Source organism: Carettochelys insculpta, chromosome 19 (genome assembly GCF_033958435.1).
Source record: "Carettochelys insculpta isolate YL-2023 chromosome 19, ASM3395843v1, whole genome shotgun sequence".
NCBI lineage: Eukaryota > Metazoa > Chordata > Testudines > Carettochelyidae > Carettochelys > Carettochelys insculpta.
This window is the reverse complement of record NC_134155.1, coordinates 8,553,997-8,576,518: the sequence shown is the minus strand read 5'-3', so window position 1 is coordinate 8,576,518 and position 22,522 is coordinate 8,553,997. Positions and strand designations below refer to the sequence as shown.

Below are 22,522 nucleotides of genomic sequence, written 5' to 3'. Positions count from 1 at the left end.
TCTCCCAGATGAGGAAAAGCGCCTTTGATGACAGATTCTGTCAAAAAAAAGCTGCGTGGATCCTCTGGGGGGCCTTCTGGCGACAGACAGGGCTTTCAGGACACTGGGCAGCCCCATCTGCTGTGCTTCCAGTTGGCTGTTTTGCTGAGAGAGCAGCCAGACAGTCTGGCCACTCGGTCAACGGAGCGGAGTGCTCTGTCGATCTGCTTTAGTGTATGGCCACATGCTGATGACAGACATTTTGTCAGAAAAATCTCTTCCAACAGAAACGTCTGTCGACCGAATGCTTCTCATGTAGCCGTAGCCTGAGTGTTTCTGGATAGGGTCCCAGGTGTGATATCAACACCTTGGCCTTTGACCTCTGAGGTCACGCATTGCAGAATATGGTTACTGTCTTACAAACAAGAATCACTATTAAGTTATGCATGAACGACATAAGCAAACAAAACCTGGAAGTTTTGCACTGGTCCTAAGTAGGACTCACACCTTCTATATAACCTGGAGCAAGTCAATTCACTAGACTCTCTCAGTTCCTCCGTCAGTAAAATGGGAATAATAAATCTTACAGAGACCCGAAAAAGGTTGGGCAAATTAAAATTTTAAGTGTTTTGATGCTATGAAACAATATGTACTTGCCTATCTCTACAAAGAACTAAACATTATGATTAGTTAAGTGCTACGTTATCATCAATATTTAAAATACTTAAAAAAATCAACACCACACTTCCATTTTATTTTTTATAGAAAAAAAGATGCTTAACACATGGGATTGTGCAGATCAGGGGTGTGCATGGTTGGGGGGCAAGCCCCCTCAGCGGGTATCGAATTTTGTAAGCAGTACAGCATGATCAGCTGCTGAGACTTAGGATCATCCAGTTTGTTGAACTATGTTACTGTTTTTATGTTTGTGTATTTACATGTATGTACTGATAAATTTTTTACATTCTCAGTACTTATTTTCTTACACCTGCCGAAAGGAAGTTTTATATGAACATAACCAAAATTTCCACCTGTTTGGATTACATTAGACAGGTTGGGGGGGGGATGGGGGGGCTGTTAATTGTAGGAATGAAAAGTGAGGCCCAATGTAAAATGTTTGCACACTCCTGGTGTAATTTGTCTCACTATTTCTATTAAATATTCTAGGATCATCTTTTGGGTGATTTTTTTTTAAATACACTTGCTTTCGTCTTTAGCACAGGGATGTGCACAGGGCAGACCCTTACAAAACCTCAGACCAGTGTTCCATATCAGGACCTAGACCTCATGATTTGCATTAGAGCCCCAAATATGAAAAATGTAGAGGCCTGAAATCTGAATTTCCCAAAATTCCAGTTTATTTGCATTCAGTGTTGGAGTGCTGCCCCTTAAGACAGCTCGTTCAAGTTACAAACGCTGATCCAAAAGCAGATCCGCTTCTAGCAGAGCAAAAAATTCAGCATGATACTCTCTCATCCCCTCCTTACTTCCAGTCAGCAAAAGCTCTCCCCTCTGTTTAGCTGCTTTTAAATGCTATGAACATTAATCCAAACATGATTTCTAATTAAAATGCAGAAACGTCTGTGCCAGACAGCAACCAAGGTGTCATGCGTTTGTTGCTTTACTCCAGGATCCAGTATTATTCCCCCTGAAGCAGAAGAGTTCAGTGCAGCCTGTTGTCCTACAGAGGGCAGAGGAATATCATTAATTACCATTTCCTTCAGCAGCATAGGCAGCTTATTGCTTAGCTAACTTCCTAAGAGGGCTTTGGAGAACCCTGGAAAACACCATTATGAGGAAGACTAATCCTGATATCCTATGTGACTGTGACAAGCGCCCAAAAGAGTTCCCAGAAATAGTCTCCCTGAAAAGTTTGTGTTATATTACGTACAAAGATCATATCAAATTAAAATTGTATTATTTTTGTATGACATATATAACCTTTCATTCTAATGTTCTTGTTTGTTATATGTCAAGCCCTGGGATTTTTCAGTGTAAGATTTAAATACATTTTTCAGCTCTGGGGTGGGGAATAGAAAAACAAAATGTAGATTTGTTTTGTAAATTATATTTTGAGGCTCTGAAAGGTGGCTATAAATCTCTGCATTGTATAACAAGCACTCCTGTACCACCTTAAAGACTAACAAACTTATTAGCTCGTGAGATTTTGTGGGTAAGATGACCCCCGACCCCCTCCCAAAAACTCATGACCTGATAAATTTGTCAGTCTTTAAGGACTGCTTGTTATTCATGGAGCTACAGACTAACACAGCTACTCCTCCGAGACAACATTGTATAGTTCTTGTATTTGCTTTTACTGCAATAGGCAATGAGATTTCCTTACCAAATTTGTTCTTAAAACATGAGATTATGAAATTATGGACCCACCAGTTTGTCTCCTCCGGCTGCTTGTTCTGGACTTTTTTGTTTGTTTGTTTGTTTCAATTGGCATTTTGATTCTAGAATACAAGACCATATTATTAAATGAGGGAAGACCATGCATATATTTAATATAAGAAAATAACAAACATAGGTACTTGTAAATACTCAGCCATCCAAGGATCTACTGACAATATAACCAGACCTAACTGCTTTTCCAAACCCCCAAATAGTAGCTAGTGCAGGATGGAAGTTCATTTCCCCAACTTCATAAATACAAAATACTCCTACTTGAAAAGAGAGACAGCTTTTAGTCATGGTTACATAAAATGCTCCCAGTGCAGCATTTTATCCCTAGTGGACATAGCCACATTCTGGGTGATTTAAACTGATCCCATTCGGGTGAAATCCTGGCTCCACTGAAGTCAATGGGATTTTTGAGATGAATTCATTAAGATGAATAGGCCTATTGTTCTGCATAAAGTCCCTGATCCAGCAAGACATTTTAGCTCATGTAAACCTTCATATATCTGAGGAATCCTATTGAAGCCAAGAGGCCTAATTCTCTAATGTCATTCCCCTTGTGCAACCGCTTACACTAGAGCAAAGCGGGTGTAAAACATTACAAAAAGGAGATGGGTAGCTTTGCCCTCACTTTGCATTGGTCTAAAAAGACAGCACAATGTGCAGGACAACGGAGAATCAGACCCCTTGAAACGATTCACATCCTTAAAGTTATTCACATTTGGAGAGCCGTGTTGGATTGGAGTCAAAATGTGTGGAGACTAGCCATGTAGAATCTTTGTAAAAGAAACCCATCAACATAAACCAAACAAAAAATCCCAACTGCTAGCACCATAGATTGTTAAAATACTTCAGAAACCCAATTTCCTTCTTCCAATTTATTCTGTTTGTTTCCTTTTTGCATTTCACTCAGCTTGGATAATTAAAACAGACTGAGACAGACTAGTCTGTTTCAGTTTCTGGATCACATGCCCTAAAGCCATGTTCCCGCTGCTGCTGTTTAGATTCATAATCGTGCAAAACAATGTTTGTATAATAAATAAATCATAATAATAAAAAATAAATTTTGTGTAATTGTAACACAATCCTGAAAGCATTTATATTCATAGTAGGTATTGGAAAGTTTTCTTTCTGTTTACAAACTGGAAATATGAATCCCCAAACTGGTTCCTTTAATGTTACTGGTAGATCCAGATGCTTATTTACTAAAATAAAAACATTGATCCAAACATGTAAACAGATGTGCAAGTGTGCATCAGGAAGATTATAATAAAAACATCTTCTCATTTCATCCATTCATCTTTCCCCCTTTTTCTATGACCTATAAGAGTGGCATTTTGGCATTTGAGAGACTCACGTCAGCCTTGACAAATCTATGAAAGCATGTAGCACACTTTGGGTACCATATGAACACTTACAGTAATAATAATACATTGCTTTTATTTTAACTCTCTTTTTATGAATGCCAAACCAAAGAAGGGCATATAGAAATATATATAAAAATATTCAAGCAAGTATGCTAAACAATATACTGATTATCCGCTTAACATTTCAGCATTCAGTATCACTCTGCATTCTTTTCTTACCTTTGTGAGATACACCCATGCTTACAAGTTGAGCTGCAGACTACATGCATCAGTCTCTGGCAGAATTCCCACAGATATCACTGGCAGTAACATGCATCAGAATTTCACCCATTGAAGTTGATTGAAATGCATTGTCAATGCCAGAATTCAACTCATGTGGAAGGTGGTAGAAGGCTAAACATTTTGCCGTGGAAAATGCAAACATTTTGCAAACACTTGCAACATTTGGCAATGGAAAATGGCACTTTTTCCCCCCAACCAAAAAATTGGTGAAATGTTTTATTTTTATATGACAACTTTTTTATATTTAAAAATGGATTCCAGCAACATTTTTCCACTGGAAAAGAGCAGGAGGAAAAAAAGAAAGGAAGGTAAAAAGGACACCAAAACACTTTTGTTTTCAGTTTAAAAAAAATTAAATATTCGCTGCAACAACAAATTAATATTTTTTCTCCAGATCTACTAAGAACATTAAGGCAAGATTAAAGGACATTTTTTGTTACTTACAGAGGAAATGTGCCTGAAAGACCTAAATATCCATTTCTCATTGGCACACCCAGGCTTATTATTTGTTCTTGAGTTTGCATTGTATTTAACACATTTTTAAACAGATCCACGTGGCGTTTAAAGATCCTACTTGATATACAGGAACTACAAAACCAGAGAGGCACTGTAAATATTAGAAGAATAATTTATAGGAGAGAGCCAAGTATATTCTTGACCAAGGGCATCTGCAACATACAGATGAAAACAAACACGCACACGCTCAATTTCAGGGGACCGTTAAGAGTGAAACATTTATTTTCTATGTACAAAATATATTCGTCTAGGCTGGTCTTGATCTAGCCTTGGATGCTTAGCTCTCTCCTGGCAGAGGCTTCAGTTCAGAAAAATATTTAAACATAGGCCTACCCTTAAGTCCACGAGTTGTCCCACAGAAATCAACCAGGCTATTCATCTGTTTAAATTAAGGCACGTGCTTTGCTGGATTGGGATGACAGTGCCACATGCAGAAGACCCAATAATGTCACGGCGGCTTTGTGTGTCCATCAATGGCAATGCTCAACTCTATTATTAGCGGTAACTTAAGACCGTATCACAAACATAGGAATCCAGCCTGCCTGAGGCATTTATCAGTGCCCCCTCAGATTCTGCAGAGTACAAGCTTTCATTTCAAAGAAAGGGGGAGTTAAAAAAAACTAGTAACTGCAAAGACAGCCTTCCAAACATTGAAGAGAGCATACCCGGTGTAGAACTATCTTCCTGAAGCCGCTTACAGCCTGAAACAACAGCCCCTAAAGAAGCAAATCCCCCTCATTCACCACAATGGGGTCTTACCTATTCAGCTGTCTGACAACATTCTAAGACAAATTCTATTGTTTTGGGTAAACAATGGTGCAGCTATTTTGTACAGTTAATCCAACCGCGTGTAATTACCCACTTCGGTCCATACACATGTGGGAAAGTGGAGAAAATATGATAGTCCTAAAAATATCCTGCCTCCGTATCTGCCTTTCCCTGTTCAGCAATGCCAAGTCCAACAGTGACTTTACTACTTGAAAGTTCAGTTCCTCCACAGGGACCACTGCTTACCCGCAACTTTCATGCACAGCTACTATTTTCAGTCACTGAAAGATCTACCAGCTCCTATTTTTGTGGACCTGGCCTACGATTTATAATTCAAATTTGCATTGGACCCTCTTCGAAAAAATGAGCGATGCCTGGCCATTGATATTTTTCACAACTGGGTTGGAAGAAAAAATGCCAAGTAAACATCTGTCCATACAACATCATGCAAAAGGAAAAAGCGGTGGTTCTCTTTGTGGACGGAAAGCCTTTTTTAAAGGGCTCCTTTCGTTTGAGTTGGAGCGTTGCGAGCACTGCTGTCATGAGTACTTCCGGCTACCCAAATATAACGATGGAGGGTAAGTAAAAAGAAAAGTCCTTTTCCAGACTGATTCATCTTGTCCTTAGTACATTTACTTTGACCAGTGATGTAACCATTTGATACTTTGTCAGGGCTCAGTTGAGCAGCATTGTCTGGATGAAAAAATGGGAATGTCTTGGCTAAGTTTAAACACGCGTGAAATCTTATACGAGGCTCTTTACATAGCTGATAACTGAAAGAGAAACACCACTTTCTTATAAATACCAGTATTAAAGCAACAGGGGCCGAATTAAATGATTTCTGCTCAGTGAAAAGTCCCAGAAGAGCCAATGGGATTTTTTGTCTGAGCAAAGATTGCCATGTTGCACTCTTAGTTGAATGGTACAAGCATGTAAATCACCAGTCATATTCTTAAATTGTATTTATTTATAGACTTGTATCGTGCGTCCATCACTCAAGATCTGGGCACACATACATATAGTAAAATAAGATACATACTTATCTACAAATTATAATTTAGGTACATTTTCACCCTAAGATACAGATCTTTACCAATCCCCCCCGCTCACTCCCTCAAGCATAGACCTGAATAAATATATAATGGAAATTAGTAACAAAGAAAGGAAGCTGCGACTGACACCAATGGAGTTTCCAACAATGAAGGGGACTGTGGTTCATAATTTGTGACAAAGGAAGAGCTGGAAACTCACATGAGTTTTAGTCTCTTGTTACATTTAAAACTGCAAAATTCTTCACAGCAATATATTATTCACTAGAAAAAATGTGTGAAAACGAACACTATCTATAGTAAACCAATTTTAAATTTGGGTTGCTATAAATAGCAAATTCATCATTTTCACACCCTCTTTTTTTTAGTAAATAACATAGTGCTGAGAAAAATCTGCAGAAGTCTGTAGCCTTGCACATTCCCAAGCTGAGTGATCCTTACTTTGCCATAAAATAAAGGCTACCTACTGCTCTCCATCTGCATCTCAGATTCCGCCTTATGTCAATGGACTTTTGGTGCACAGGTCTAGGCCTGGACACAGTCCTGTGTCATCAGTTTGCACTTTCTACTGCAAACACAGTAGCAACACAAAGGCGCTCCTGGAAGGCCACTGGGACCAGTAATGGCTACGCAAGAAGAGATCCAAAGAGATTTTTTTAAAAACAGGCTTGAAAATTCTATTGTGTGTCTTTGCACATGTATGACGTATGTGTTTTATGTACAGAAACACATACAAACACATATACTCAGATGGCCTTATAATGAAAACCCTGTCTCATGAGTACTACTACTCCGAAGAACTGAACATGTAATCAAGGGCTTGGGTCCCACTTCAATAGGAGTTTGCAAGCCAGAAATGCAAGAGCCAGCCCTTTGTAAGTATCTCCTTATTCATCAGAGTCCAGAACTCTAGAGCTCGACTCTGCTGCAAAGAGCTCGCTGCTCTTATTCCGATTCAACAAAGCACTTAGGCGAGTGCGTAACTTTATGCACAAGACAATTCCTCTGCTTAAAGTTAAGCACAAGCTTAAGAGCTCTGATGGATCAGAGCCAAGTTCTCACAACCTTGTGGACAGTGCCCATAAATGGACAAAACTCCTGCTGATTTAAGCAGGATCTTTGTCTGAAATAAGGACTGCAGGATTGGGTGCAGCAAAGACAGGCTTCCTTCTGGCCTTCTACGCTCTAAATCGGAGTTATACATTTCTGTCCGTGAGTTACGTAAGCAAACGGTTTCTTGCTGGGACTTATTTGTACAGTGCATTGAAAATAAAGGGGAAAAAACCATTTGGCACAAGTGCCACGGAGTAAGTCTCCTTGGTGAACTTCTTCCGATAAAATAACTGACTGAACAATAACGAGGGGTCCTGCGGCAACTTATAAATTAACCAGTTTATATGGGCATCAGCATTTGCGGGTAACAGCCACTTCAGTTGCATCTGACAAAGTGGTTTTTTTTTTAAACTCACAAAAGCTTATGCCCAAATAAATCAGTTAGTCTTGAAGGTGCCACCGGGCCCTTGTTGGTTTTGCAGACACAGACTAACATGGCTCCACCTCTGAGATATGACAGATACAAAACAGCAGCGAAGACGAAGCCCCCTAATAGCAAAAGATAGTGTCTAGAAAGAGCATCAATCCAGTCAAATAAAATAGGAACAAATCTCCTGCAAGTTCATTACATAAATGCAAAATGGAGCAAAATATCTCAAGCATTTGATATAAAAAAAGCAGATAAAGAAATTAGAAAATTTAACAAGTCTCCCCTGCATTTAAGAAAAAAATAATTAAAAAAGAACCACTAACAAATCCCTTGCAGATCAATTATATGTATTTCTTATTATATAAGACATTCTGTGTTTAAACCGAAGTATTGCTTAAATTAAATGCCCCCTCTGCTGGGTGTATTCACCTAGGGGTTTGTCAACAAAATGCGAAACCACTAATGAAAATTACATACTATACAATTTTAAAGCATTCTGATTTTCCCTCTCACCAGAGAGGGAGGGAGGGAGAGGCATAAAACTAAAAAGCTGGTCCTACAGCAATCTGTATTTAAGAGCAAAATTTCCAGGCCTACTTAAAACAAAAAGCAGCAGCCAAACTCCGGGACGAAGAAAAGATGCAATTTCACCCTCATCTCCCTAATGATTGGGCACTTGGAAAGATTTGTATGTGACTTATCAAGCCAATCTTCTACTCCTTATTCAGGCATCAATGGTATTTTTTGCCTCAGTAAGGACTGTAGATTGAGATGATGTAATAACTCACAAAGGAGGGACAGTATTTTATCTGTAACTTTTCAAAATGGTAGAAGATAGTGGGTATCAGAACAATATGTATTTACTGTAACTTCAAACATTCCAAATGCTATAAAACAATGGACTTTATATCAGTTCCGAATTAAAATGATCAATTCTTACTGTACATTTGGTTTACGCTATCTTTCAGATCACCAAATTGGAAAGCAGGATTACATATGGAAAATAAATTGAGCAAAATAAAAAAAAAAACCAATCAATCCTAAACCAGCTCTACACATTTTTGACCTAAGTCACAAGGCAGTTTTGTATATGCATAAAATGAACATTTGGGATATGTTTTGTGTCTTACCAGGGATCTAGAATGAATTAATATATTAAACAAGATGATTAGCTTCCAATTCTGTAATTTAATTGATGGGTGACCGTATTTTTGCACTGTATCAATTTAGTCTGCAAATGCAAAGAGAGGATGAAACCACAGAAGCCAATGAAGATTGATGTTAACGGGGTTCTACCAAAGCAAGAGAGAGACACAGCACCAGTATCGTGGACGTATCTTTTCAGGGCTATCTTACTCAAGAGGGTTGATTTAAAATGATTTAAAACAGCAAATGAAACGCAAGTTATCTAAACATCAGATTTTCTAATTTTATTAAAAACTCACAAATTTTATCCAACATGTTTTTCTTTCATACAGTGAATGGTCTAATATGCACTGGAGGTCACACAAGCTTAGGTTTATTAGAACAATAAAAGACATATGAGAAATTTAATATATAAAGAAAAAAGTAGCAGCTGTTGACTGCATATTTGACCATAAATTTAAATATTTTGGACTTTTCTTTTAAAGACACAAAAATAAAACCTGTGTGGATCTATATAAGTCATATTAACAATTCCATGAATGTTAAACAGGACTAAAAATTAGCAAAGATGTTTGTTTGTTTAACCTTGTAACACTTTAAAAAAAAAAACACTTTTTCAGGTTGCTGGTGCAAAGCACCTTACAGTATTTGTGCTATATAATTACTTTATTTGGCAACTGTCTGGTTTTCATGGGTTTTTTTCTTCTTTGCCTTCTGTAAACAACACCTTTTACAACTCGCACAGTGAACCACAAGCCCTGCAATTTGTCATAGAACATCTACAGAAAAAGAAAGTGATATATTTTGGTTGGTTGCTCAAAATATTTTGCTTTTGAACAAGAGGTCCTAAAACAGGGTTTATTAGTAAAACACTGAACTCCTGAATTTAACATTATACGTAAACAGTTGACTGCTTTTAGTTCAATAGAGTCTTTTGTTTAGTTTTTTTTGTTTTTTTTGTTTTTTGTTTTTTTTTGTGAAGGTAGAATACTTTTTTATTTGTTTGTTTCAAGTCATTTTTAGTTAGCGGTCTGGTTGGCGACCTTTGTTATTATGAGGATTTTTTGTGTGTGTAGCTCTGTGAAGGTAGAAGAGTTGATGCTGAGGGCTTACATTTAGCATTTGTTATTTTGGCAAAATAATTGAAAAAACAAAAAGTCCCACCTGCTATTCAGCAGGCTCACATTTCTGACGCTAAAAAAGAGTCGGTTGTTGCTGAACTTTCTGAGAGAGAAAATTAAGAAATTCATAATGCCAGAACCATCCTTACCCAGGAACATTAGAGTTCTTGCTGCTCCCCCCTCCCTTCCTTTGACCTTTGTTTTGTTCTTTTCGTTTTTTAAATGAAAAGGTTCTAAGGATCGTGGCTGTGAGGGGGATATCCAACAGGGTATTCAACCTATGCCAGCCTATCACTTGGCAACACTTTACTGTACAGCTTCACCAGTGTCTTTTCAACGGTACCAAAAAAATTGTCCTTTTTTTTGTTTGACACAACCACATTATGAAGATTGTCCCGGTCTATAGCAAAACTTGCCTTGGAGTGAGTTGGGTTCAGTTTGTTCCCAAGGTACAATAGTCTTAGGGCAAGACAGATGTTATATTCATTCATTTCTGTACACCATATCATAAGCAGACTAGAAGATCATCACTTACTTAGACCCAGTTTGTGTTAAAGCTACCACACAGCCGCTTCGTTCATTTCCGGAGGATGTGACAAGTGATTGCCGTAATTAGCACCGCCGTTGACGGATATTGAAGAAAACGGAGGACTTGGACCAAAAACTTCTGCAGACATGGAGTGCAAAGAACCTGGCAGGTTGGGCTCAGGGCTGGGTGAGTCTCCAGGGGGGTGTGACATTATGTCAGTGAAACGCTGAGCCTCGCTGGAAGGATGGTGTCCGGGTAACGGGTGATCCATTCCACCCAGAGGCGTTCCTGATGGCCCAGAAGAGGGCACAAACGGGAGATCGACTGGTGTCTGAGCTTGAGAGGAAGGGGGTCCTTGAGGGAAGAAATCATAATTGCTTCCAGGGCCATAATACTCGCTCTGATAATCTACTGGACAAAGAGAGAAAGAGGGAAAATAATGCAAAGGAACCACGTGTAAAACAGCTAGATCTATGGGCAAACGAGATGCATGAACCGGCTCCAAAGGCAACTAAAGTCCTTCCACTGAGTTCATCGGGCTTTGGGTCAGACTCTCCATCAGGCACCTAACCAAAGCTAAGCGCCCAGATGTTCAGAAGAGCTCATCAGCACTCAGGGAGATGCCTACATAAAATTGCCTGATTTACCACACTGATGGGCACCCAGGAGTGCTTACTTCCCTTATGAGGACAACAGGAGTCAGCAAAAAGTTCTCAGCACCCAATCTGGCCACTTCATTCAGGTGTCTAAGAGGTGCTAACCGCTTTTCAAAAGCTGGCCCTGAAAGGGGAAGGGAGGGCCTCAGGTGTTTATCTTCAGGTAAAGGTGCCTCACATGGCAGCACTGCATAACCATAAGCCGACACAAAGAGTAACTAAGGAGCTGCTCCAAGGAGCTCACAGTAAATAAAGGACATTGGGGTTTTTCAGGGGCACTGCTATTGCCCTTTGCCCAAGCAGCGATCTGATGAATTTTTCATGTTTCCGTGAGCCTGGAAAGGAATGCCACCCTTTACTGTCCAAACGAGCCTCCGTGTCACCAAAACCAAGCAACAGAAAAGCACGGACTGCAAAAGCCCAGCACCGCTTAGCTTGTGTGTGCCTGCATGTGGGGTCTTGGAAAGGCTTGGTTCAAACAGCGTTAGCAGGAGGCCTCCAAAGCACAGCCAAGCACTTCTCCTAAAAGTCTGTCACCTGAGCTGCTGAAACGTCCCCCCTCCTGATCACAATGGGGCTTTCACACCACTTCCAGCCGCTTGGGCGAGGAGCACAGGGGAAAACCCCCCCCCCCCCCCCCCCACTGAAGAACACAAAAAGGGAAAAGGACAAGCAGCCAGAGCGTCAGTGAAACTGAACGGAGGACTAGTAACAGAGAGAGAGCCGTGCTAGTCTATACACTATCGACACAAAGAAGCAGTCCAGTAGCACTTTAAAGACTAACAGAATACTTCCTTTCACAAAAGCTCCTCACCTAATAAATTATTCTGTTAGTCTTTAAAGTGCTACTGGACTGCTTTGTTTAGAGCAGAGGACTGTGCCTTTAAAAGCTCTCCAGAAATAACACTGACCCATTCTGTTGGTTTACGCCCAGCCCTTATTCTTGCTTTAGGGAAATGCCCCAGAGTGAGAAGTTCCCTTCAAGGCAGAGCCCAGCTGACTGTAGGATGGGACTACACAGACTGTGGCTGGCTTCCCTCTACCACCAGACAGGTTCATGAGCCTCAAGTGTTTGTTTATTCCCTCACCGCCAATTTGTGCATGAATCCCAGCTGCAGAGGAATCCTTCCGGCAGTGTAGTTTACACACATTTTCTTTGAGTCATCTACGTTTCAACAGGAAAATCCAGGAAGACTCCAGGAGCAACCAAGCCAAGGAATTGGGGGGATGGGTCCCTTTACCTCCTCAGATCTTTAATTGGAGTGAGGTGACTCATCAGGTATGATTTTACAACCAGTCACGTCTCCTGTACGTACAGGGATCTGGGAAATAAAGTCTTTCAGCAATCTGAAATACTGAAACTTCTGGGGCTTCCTCCTTTCCTCAAAGACATGCAACCAAATAAAGAACAACAACAAGCCGTCCTGTAGCAACATGAAGACTGAATTGTCTATATTAAGTAATGAGCTTTCAGGGGTAAGGCTCACTTCCTGAGATTCTGGAGAAGAAATGAGCAAACATTTTAACCAATAATATTGTTAGTATTTCAGGTGGCACAGGACTGCTTGGTAGGTTGTTTTTTTTTTTTGTTTTTTTGTTTTTAAGCTACAGACTAACCAGGCTACCCCTCTCTGTGAGGAATCGAATCACACACACACTCCCCGCCCCCTCTGACAGCTCCTCCAAACTTGGCCTGATTAGATTTGAACTTGGCTTTGGAAACCCACAAATCCGCCCATCGTCCCTGAGTACTGATTTATTGAGGCCAGGGTTCTGGAGATGAAACTGGCCTGGGGGAGAGAAAATCTCCTGGAGGTGTGGTACCCAAACACTAAGTGAGGAAGAAAGTGACTTCTACCATTGCTGCAGAGCAGTTCCAGCGTGGCCATTTATGTATGTTCAGCAGGTTTCCTCACGGGTTTATCAGTTTCCTTTGAGGGCAGGGTGCCCAAGGGGGGGGCATGAACTTTCATAAAGTGGGGGCACAGCAGCTGCAAGGTCTCAGGCTCATCCATCTTATTACAAACATGTAACTGTTTTGGAGCACAAGCTTTCATGGGCAAAGACCTGCTTGTCTGACCAAGCGGGTCTTTGCCCTGGAAAGCTTATGCTCCGAAATATCTGTTAGTCTATACGGTGCCAAAGGATTTCTTGTTGTTTTTGAAGATACAGACTAACACCACTCCCTCTCTAATACTTATTTGTGTGTAGTAACAGAGAGATAGCAGTGCTAGTCTATATATTATGAAAATAAGAAGCAGTCCAGTAGCACTTTGAAGACTAACAAAATAATTTATTAGGTGATCAGCTTTTGTGGGACAGAAGAAAGTGGGTCTGAAGAAGTGGGTCTGTCCCACAAAAGCTCATCACCTAATAAATTGTGTTAGTCTTTGAAGTGCTCCTGGATTGCTATTTTGATATCTGTGTGTGTCCACACTTATAGACCATTTCAAAGTTTTCACATTCTAGGTACCCAGGGTGCACAAAGTGGGGGGCTGAGAAGGGGGGAGCATTTCATAAGGGGGTGCAGCAAGACAGGCTGCTGGGTCTCACTCTCATCCATCTTAGTAAAAACTTTGAACTACGTTCCTGGTTCGGGGGCTGCAAAGTCACATTTATACCGGGATTAGTAAAAGGTTTTTCCATTCTACAGATTTATTCTCTTACCAGTGCCTAAAGGTGCCCCCCTCCCCCTGCATAAGAACCAACATTCCCCTGGGTTTGCATTACCTAATCAGGCTGGGGGGGAGGGGGCTGCTGATTGCTGGGATGACAAGTGGGGCCCCACATAAACAGTTTGCTCCCCAGGCCCCTGAAGCTGCGCCCCTCCCCCATCCCAGTTGGGGGACGGAGCCCCAGGCTGGATCGCTGCCCCTCCCAGCCGGCTTGGGGGGCGGGGGGGGGGTCCTCACCCACCTCCGTAGAAGGAGAAGGGCCCGTTGGGGAGGAGCTCGCCGGGCTCCAGCCGGTCCACCAGCGGCCTCATCCGGCGGGGGCTGCGGAAGAAGGCGTGGCGCCGCGCCCCCAGCGCGCTCAGCTGCTTCATGCGCCGCTCCTTGGAGCGCCGGTTCTGGAACCACACCTGCGGGGGGGAGAAGGGGTGAGGAGCCGCTGCGCCGCCCCGCTCCCAGCCCAGCCTGCGGCGGCGCAGAGCGCTGGGCCGCTCCCGCTGCGTCCACACGCGGCCTGCGTCCCCAGCCCCGCCGCTGCCCCCAGGCCCCCTCCGCGTCCGCGCGCCTGACTCCCCCTCCCCCTCCCCGCGGGGCAGCTCGGGCGCATCACCCAGGCCGGCGCCTCTGCCCACTCCCAGGCTGCAACTCAGAGCCCCTCGCCCCCTCCTCTGCTCAGGCTGCAGCCGCCCCAGGAGAGGCGGTGGATCAGCGGGGGAGGGGCCGGCCCCGGGGCTGGGGGGCGGGTTAAGGGCTTTCCCGAGGTGCTGGCAGCCGGGGCTGCGGTGGAGCCCGGGCAGCCGGGCTTGCAGGTCGGCTCAGTGGCTGCCAGCGCCTCCACGGCCCCAGCCGCATCTTTGCCTCCCGCCCTTTGCAGCGGGGAGCGCCCGCGGGGCCGGCTTCCTCCTCCCACCACGCCGCTGCCGGGCCAGGCAAAGCCCCCGGGGCGATTCTTGCGCGGGTTTACCCCCTGCCCGGGGAGCCGGTGCAGTTCTGTGCCCCCCCCCCGGGCCCGAGCCTGAACCTGAACCCGAACCCGAACCCGGCCCCAGGCTCCGAAGATCGGCCGCGACCAAAGCGCCCGTGGGCGGCCGACTCCCCCCGCGCGGCTCAAGGCTCCCTGCGCCGGCGGGGTCCTCCCCCTTTGTTCTCCCGGGGACCTCTCCGGCCGGAGTCCCGCCCGCTGCGTCTGCGCCCCCCTGCCCGCAGCCGGCGCCGAGCGCCCCGCAGCTGCGGGTCACGCCTGGGGGAGGTAATTCTCACCCCCCGGCCGAGGTGGCTCCTAATTACCCTCCCACGCAACGTCTCCCACCTCGCCTGGCCTTAACGGCCGGTCGCCCCGGGCGCGGCGGGGTGATGAACCGCTGCGTAACGGGGGCGCATTGGCGTTGCCATCCAGGTACCCGCTCACCCCGCGCCCCGCTGCTGGGGAAGCCCCAGGCCGGCCGCGCATTCGGGGCCAAGATGCAGAGGAGGCCGGGCCGGGGAAGGCTCTTCCCGGGGGCGAAACTCCCCTGCCCGGGTGTCCCGGGAAAGGCGGCGGGGAGGCTGCGGGGGGTCCCGCTGCAGAGGGCGGGTTGGGAGGCACATGCGCCGGGGCTCCCCTGGGCTTCGGCGGCAGCAGGTGCCCGGTCGCCCGGGAGGCGAATGCGCGGGGCGCAGCGGCTCGGGTGCCAATTCCGCCTCCTCCTCTGCTCGCGCCTTTAGCAGCCGGAGCCGGCCGGGGCGGGGACGCGATGCAAAGGGCTGGGCCTCCTGGCGCGGCCCCGGCCCCGGCCCCGGGAGGAAGCGGCAGGACGCGCCAGGCCCGGCGGCTCGTGCGCCACCCGCTCCAGCGCGTCTCTTTACGACCCGCGGGCAACGTGCCCAACCGCCGCGGGGATCCGGCCGCGGGGAGGGAGCCGGGGGGGTCCTGCGGCCGCGCGAGGGGCCCCCGGCGTTTCTGCGGCTGCACTGCGGGGGGTGGGTGCAAATGTTGCCCCCCGGGGGCTTTTGGCGACCCGGGAGAAATCCCCGGGCTCCGCCACCCGACCCCCCTCCCCTCCCCTGCGCGCCCGGCCGCGCGGGCAACGCTTCCCTTGCGCGCCCCTCGCCTGGCGCACAGCGGATCGGGCCCGCCGGGCGGTTAACCGCCGCGCCCCGGGCTCCGGTACCTGGATGACGCGCATGTTGAGGCCGGTCTCTTGCGCCAGCTGCTCCCTGATGTGCCGGGTGGGTTTGGGGGTGGCAGCGAAGGCGGCTTTGAGCGTCTCCAGCTGCTTGGCCTTGATGGTGGTGCGGGGCCCCCGCCGCTTGGCCCCCAGCGTCTGGTCCTCGTTCTCGTTGCTTCCCACCTCCTTGTCCGACACGTTGGCGCTCTCCGAGTCCTTCCCGTCGTCTTGGGAAGGGTCTTGGGAGTCCGGGGACAGGCTGGGGTCACTGCCGGTCGTGGCTGGGCAGAGGGAAGAGGCGCGTCACACGCCGTGCGCCCCCCGCGCACCGAGCGGCTCCCCAGCTTCCAGCCCCGCCGCTCCCCCGCAGCGCCCCTGCCTCCGCGCCTGCCCCTGCCGGCAACCTGGCAGTCCCGCCCGCCTGCATTTCAACGGGCAACTTTCCCAGGCCTGGTGGGAGAGGCGCCTCGCCCCCCCGCCCCAAAGGCAGCAGGTTGCATGAGCTGAATGCAGCCCTCGAGAAAACCCAGCCCCAGCCGTAACCCTTCCAGCCAGGGCTGCAGCCAGGCCCGGGCACCACCGCTGCCCCACAGCCCCTCCCCGCTGCGGAGGACTCTAGAGGCCAGATCCCAAGCGGGCCGGCCCCAGGGGCGGCGGTGGCAAGCGGCCGGCAGCTGTGCAGCCCGGCTGGGGCCTAAAATAGTTTGCACCGTCCCCCCGCCCCGCGCCCCCCACGGCTCACGAGTCCTGCCCGCAGGCGATGGAAAGGGGGAATCGGCCACCTTGGGCTCTCCTGGTCAAGGGGACGTGCCAGGGCGGCTGTCGCCAGCGGGGGGGGGGGGTTGCAAACTCTGACCGCGAAAGGGGGCGGCAAAGAACCCAGCTCCCCAAAGAGGCGCCCCTGTGCTTACAAGCGGAGACGGAGCGCCGGGGCGCGCTGCGAACACACCTCCGTGTTTGGAACGCCCGGCCGGCCGCGCCCCGGGGAACAGCGACCTCTAGCTCACCCCAGCACGTGCCCCCTGCCCAAAAGCTCAGCAGCCCCCAAGCACCCTCCAGAGCAGCAGATCGTTTTCTGAAGGGGCCTTTCAGACCCGCCGGGCTGCCCTTTTCGCCCCGAGATCCCAAGGGGCAGGTGCCTCTTCCCCATTGTAGCTTCTCCCGTCAGAAGGGCCCCTGGAGGGGGTGCCCCAAACCTGCACGTGCCAAGAGCTCTGGAAAGAGGCAATTGTGCAGCTCTTTGCCTGCGCAGGGGTAAGAGGCGGGCTCCAGGCTACCTCGACCCGACGGACTTATTGCCACGTGCCTTTGCTAGAGAGTCTGCACTAGCACCTGCTCTGTCGAAAGCCAGGCGGGGGTGTCTTGTTTTATTTCGACATAAGAATGTTTCGGAATGTCTTATTTTAAAATCGGGCTGCAGCGTAGCCGTATGGAGGCGCCTGCCTGGGTGGGTGTGTACACCCAGCCTGCTCCCCTGCCCTCTGCAATCAATGGGAGCGCCCAGGCCCCCCAGGACCAGCTACCCCGCCCCTCCTTTGCAGCCCCCAGCTGTATTTCCCAAACCAGGCGGGTGGCGCTGGCCCAGTCCCCTCACCTGAGTGCAGGCTGTTCTCTTTGGCAGTATTGCTGTTGTTTAGGTAATCTTCTTTGCAGACGAACTTGTTCTCGTCGATAATATAGAGTTCCTCTCCGGTGGAGAGCTGCTTGTTACACATCATGCAAGTGAAACAGTTCAAGTGGAACACTTTGCTCCGGGCTCGCCTGACCAAGTCGCTGGGGGAGATCCCCTGGGCACAGCCAGCGCACTTGGTCCCGAAGCACCTGGCAAGGAAGAAGGAGCAGGGGAGGAGAAAAAAAAAAAAAGAAAAGAGGTGGGAAAATACCAGGATCAGCGCAATATCCGCAGGATCCGCGCAATATCCGCGGGCTCCTACGCTAGGAGCAGGTCACAATTAAATACAGCGCCTGACACTTGGTTAAAAAAAATCAACTCCGTTTTATTTATTAAGGAGGGAGGAAATAAAGACACGGGGCCAGGTGTATTTAAACATTATTTAAACGGCTATAAAAATAATCCCGCCCTCGCATCACCTTCAACGAACATTTCTTTACAGAAGTAGTTCTCTCTCCAACCCCCCCCCCCCTTTATCCACGCGCAAAAATCTCCCCCGTGCTGGCTAATAAATTACACACGTTAAAAAGCGGTGGTGTGGGAAGGGGCTTCACTGGAGGAAGATTAATTAAAACCCCGGCGCTGGGCTGTCGAGAGTTTCCCCTTTAAACCTTGACACATTGATTAACGACGCTCTAATCAACATGAAGCCGAATTTCTTAGGTGTTATCAATTTGTCAAGGGCCCTAGCGCTGGGTGGGAGCGCCCGGGGGTGCAGGGACGAGGCTTACAGGGGAAGGATGCAGGGGTGTTTGGGCTTGCATTGGATCGGGGCACCACAGAAAACTTTGGGGCAGGGGATACAAGGCACCCACCCGGGGGCCTGTGCTGCAGCCCTGTTTGCAATGCCAGTGAGCTCCCGGGGCAGCGGGAAAAGGGCTGTTTGTTTCCAAAGCAGCCTCCGTTTCCGCGCGCTTGCAATAAACAGGGCCATTTCCCGCTCCGCGGCCGCGCACCCCGCTTTGCTACGCGCCGGGCCAGCGGAAACGGATTGCAAAGCGACGCCCGAGCCAGCCAGCTGCCTCCGCTCGCTTGCACCGAATGGAACGCGGGCCCCGGGGAACGCTGCAGCCCGGACTCCGGCCTTGCTGCGGTTGGCAGCGGGGAGGCGGGAGAGGTTTGCCTTTTCCTCGGCTTTGGGGGACTTTCCTGCTCAAAAACCGGCGTGAAGCCCTTACACCCGAGCAGCCCCGAGCAAGGCGCGAAGGGCGGAGGATTAAAGAACGCGCCAGCCGGACAGACGCGGGGCCTCGGCCTTTTTGTATATGGAAATTAATAGACACCCTTTGGTGTAAATTAATATCAAGGGAGGAAAAAGCAGCCGAGGGTTGCGGCTGAGACCCGCGCACGCCCCGCGGGAGAGCTCGGCCTGACCCAAGGCAGTGGGGGAAAAAAAAAAATCAACCCAAGAATTCGGGGATTTTTTTTGCAAGAGAATAAAACTTCGCATTGCCTTGGGCCGGATCCTGTCCTGCAGGGGCCTGTGCCCAGCAAGCCCCGGGAAGTGGAATCCCTCCTCTCGCGGCCTTGCAGCTGCAAATCTAACACTCCTCGGGTTTTTGAGGGGGGGGTTGTCACCCCCAAGCAGCCGCAGCGGTCTCGGGCCGGGAGGGGGTTGTGAAGCCGGGATGCAAGGCTGGGATGTGGATTGTTACATCTGCCGCGTCGGGGTGGGGTGGCGGGAGGATTTGTTTGTTTTCGGGCAGCTTCCTCTCGGAGAAACAACGCTTATTATTCAAATCCAGTTCCCACCTATTTACTAAAAGCCGCAGACAGATTTAACGCTGCGGCGTCCCCCCCCCCCACGCTTGCCCCCCGTTTTATTTCGCCTGTCCCGAGAGCTTTTGATAACAAACGTGTCCGTTTCTGCTGAATTCTCGCACCACACGCGGGCTGCAGCCCAGCTTAGGAGGGCGCGCGTGTGTATTTCCACTGCTTCAAAACAATTCTCTCGAAAGCTGTCGTGGGACAGAGCCACTTCTTCAAATCCCACGGAGTGGGTCTGCCCCGCCGAAGAGCCTCACCTAATAAATTGTTTTGCTAGTCTTTCAAGTGCTCCAGCAGTGCCGGTTTGCTTTGGGAAGACACAGACTAACACGGCTACCTCTCTGTTAATAAAGGCGGGTATTTATCCCCAGCGTCTAAGGACCCCCGCGGAAAAGGGGGTTATATTCCCTAACAAATCAAAAATAAAAAATAAAAGAAGCGCCGCCTTTTCTCTCATGATCAAAGTTAAATAAAACCGAAGCTCGATCTGTCTATAGTTTGGACGCGCAGAGAATTGCCAGGGCGGTATGAGCTATTGGCAGTCGGGCCTGGGAAAAAAACCGTGGGAAAGATTCTGCGCCCTGCGCGCTCCACGCCGGAGGTGCGCGGTTTGGGGCCGGGGTTGTTTGTTCGCTCCTTGTCTGGCAGGAGCGAGAAATTGCATTGTTAGCGGGGCCTTTCCACTCCCAGGGCTCCCGAGAAGTCAGCGGCCCAGCTCCCCGGGCGTCCCCAAGGCCAGGCTGTCACCCCAAGACGGGGAGAACCCGTGGTTCGTAGCACCGCAGCCTAAGGAGAAGGCTTCACCCTGTAGCCGGTGTCTCCGGGAAATATTGTTCCCTCCCCCAGGGCTGCGCACGGCCGAGCTTCTTCTCAAAGTTTTCCCATATGGGGGGGGGGGTGGATTTGAATGGGTTCTCCCGGGCCTAGAATCACGGGACAGGCCGCTGGGCCTGGGATTTGCACAGAGCCTGAATCACAAGTACGAGCCCCCTCTCCCCGGCTCCCCCAGCCAACGCCCGGCAGGTTGCACGGGCCCGGGAAGCGAGGAGGGGAAGTCAGGTCGAAGCGCTCGTTCGCTCGGCCCCGGGTAACGCAGGGAGGTGAGCGCGCGCCAGGCTGCAGCGAAGCCTGGGGAGAGGGGAGAAAGCGCACGAGGCCCCGGACCCGGCCTCACCCGCTCCAGACCGCCCCCCAGGAGGACGGAGTCCGTGCTCGGACCTGACGGGCTCCCCGTCTCCTCAGGGGATCGCCGCTGGATGTGGGCCTGGTGTCTCGTTTTCTGGGGAATGGGGACAGACGGGGGGACAGAGGGTCCCCCGGGACTCGGACCATGGGGAATGGGGACGGATGGGGAGGGGGACGGCGGATCCCCCAGGTCTCGGGCTATGGGGAATCGGGGTAGATGGGGGGCACAGCAGGTCCCCCAGGACTCGGGCTATTCAGGCCGCTACACCGAAGTCGACCATCTCTTTGTAGGGAGTCTTGACGTACTCCCCTGCCCCCCCCCCAGCGGTCCCAGAGAACCTCTGGGCTCCCAGGGGCGCTGGACAGCTCCCCTGCGGAAGAGATGACCCCCAGCCGCCTCCCCACTTTCTCCCAACTTTTCCCTTCGCCAAAGCTAACTCCGCCCCCCCTCCACTGAGCGGGCGACATTACAACCTACCCCCCCCCAGCATCCCCTTGAGGCAGAGCGTTGAAGGGTATTTTGTGGGCGTGCAAGGGCTGGAGGGGGGTAAATCAATCAGAAAAGCTCGGTCCTATTAAAACAACACAGTGGCTAAACCGGAGAGCAGGGCTTGCGCGTGCGGGGGGGGGGGTCCGGTACTTACCGAAAGAAGTCGTTTTTGCAGTAAAGCTTGCCTTCCCGGGAAAAGCATTTCTCGGTCAGATTGCATTTACATTCACAGCACTGGACACATTTCACGTGCCAAGCCCTGTCCAGTACATTCAACAAAAACCGGTCCAAGATGGGCCTTTTGCAGCCGGCACAGTGCACCATTGTCTTTGGTTATTTTGAGGGGGTGGGGAGGGCGAGGGTTGGCTCGCAGATGTCAAGCGAAAACAATTGAAAAAAGCAGAGAACACCAGCGTCGGGGTTTGTTTTTGTTTTGTTTTTAAAGCCTTGCAGGAGAGACAGGGGAGCAAGCAAAAAGCAAGAGAGGAGGGGACAGATCTTCTTGCAAATGTCCTAACCCGGGCGCACAAACACACCGACAGCTTCTCAAGACAACAGCACAATCCCGGCCAGTGGAAGACTAATAACAGGAAAAAAAAAAAAAATCAGCGCGCAGAAAAGTAATCAGAATTACACAAATGCGATGAGTTTTCTCCGGTCTGAGGTAGAGCAGTCAGGCGTCAAAGTGCATCTGCTTTTCCCAAGGAGAGATCAAAAGGAAGGGAAGTGGAGGGGGCGGGGGGAGGGAAAAATAAAATAATTATTGGCTTCTAACCTAGGCTCATTGCCCTAACGGGTCATGGACGCGTTGCAAGGCGCCGCCCTGGGGGGGTGGGGGGCGAGGAGGGCGAGCCGCTGGCTGTTACACCGCTAGATGCGAGACATCAGCTCCTCTCGCTGGGCTTCTGGACACGAGTTCAAAGGCCCCCGTGTAGATGGCAGCCGGACGGCGTTACCTACCCCTGGTTTATTTGTCTAGTCCGCTAGGCAAAACTCCCAGCCTTGCCCCTGCAGAGCCAGCGCCGCCCCGCATGCTGCTGCCGGGGGCCGGCGGTTTGTTTGGGCGGCTTTCGCTCTGTTGCAATCTCCGGCGGCCCAACGCTCCAGCCCGGGACTGCGGCGGCCCTGCGGATGCTCTTTCCAAAAGGGGCTCTCGGAAGCGGAGCTTCTGTGGGTGCTCAGGCGTCTGGCGCTCGGCGCGGCTCTGGTCCCAGCTGCCGGCGGCTTCTCCGGGCTGCATGTTCCCAGGCGCTCCCAAGCCAGCACCTTATGCACGGAGCGCTCACGTCA

At 49.2% G+C, this 22,522-nt stretch overlaps 1 protein-coding gene across 4 annotated transcripts; it reads right to left on the bottom strand.

Moving 5' to 3' along the window:
- Window positions 1–1,212: 1,212 nt before the first annotated feature.
- Window positions 1,213–22,456, bottom strand: LHX1 (LIM homeobox 1). 4 transcript variants are annotated; one of them, XR_012648141.1, is made up of 7 exons: window positions 21,387–22,456; window positions 17,713–17,939; window positions 16,122–16,399; window positions 14,216–14,381; window positions 10,650–11,054; window positions 2,368–2,438; window positions 1,213–1,660 (listed from the first exon to the last, which is right to left on the bottom strand). XR_012648141.1 is itself a non-coding variant. In XM_075013860.1 (6 exons), exons 2-6 carry the CDS (start codon window positions 21,554–21,556, stop codon window positions 10,672–10,674), a joined length of 1,224 nt encoding a protein of 407 aa, XP_074869961.1. In that variant the 5' UTR covers window positions 21,557–21,812; window positions 22,193–22,456; the 3' UTR covers window positions 9,926–10,671. The 4 variants fall into 4 exon arrangements, 3 of the variants coding, with proteins under 3 accessions (XP_074869961.1, XP_074869960.1, XP_074869962.1); XM_075013860.1 differs by lacking the exons at window positions 1,213–1,660; window positions 2,368–2,438 and having other exon boundaries at window positions 9,926–11,054; window positions 21,387–21,812; window positions 22,193–22,456; XM_075013859.1 differs by lacking the exons at window positions 1,213–1,660; window positions 2,368–2,438 and having other exon boundaries at window positions 9,926–11,054.
- Between the last annotated feature and the right edge of the window lie 66 nt (window positions 22,457–22,522).

Bases quoted from the DNA above. Each gene is read 5' to 3' on its own strand.
- LHX1 (XM_075013859.1), bottom strand. From the start codon at position 21,556: ATGGTGCACTGTGCCGGCTGCAAAAGGCCCATCTTGGACCGGTTTTTG. The intron at 17,940-21,386 runs GTAAGTACCGGA...CTTCCTTGCCAG, and splicing joins TGCAAAAACGACTTCTTTCG to GTGCTTCGGGACCAAGTGCG. The intron at 16,400-17,712 runs GTGAGGGGACTG...CCCTCTGCCCAG, and splicing joins AGAGAACAGCCTGCACTCAG to CCACGACCGGCAGTGACCCC.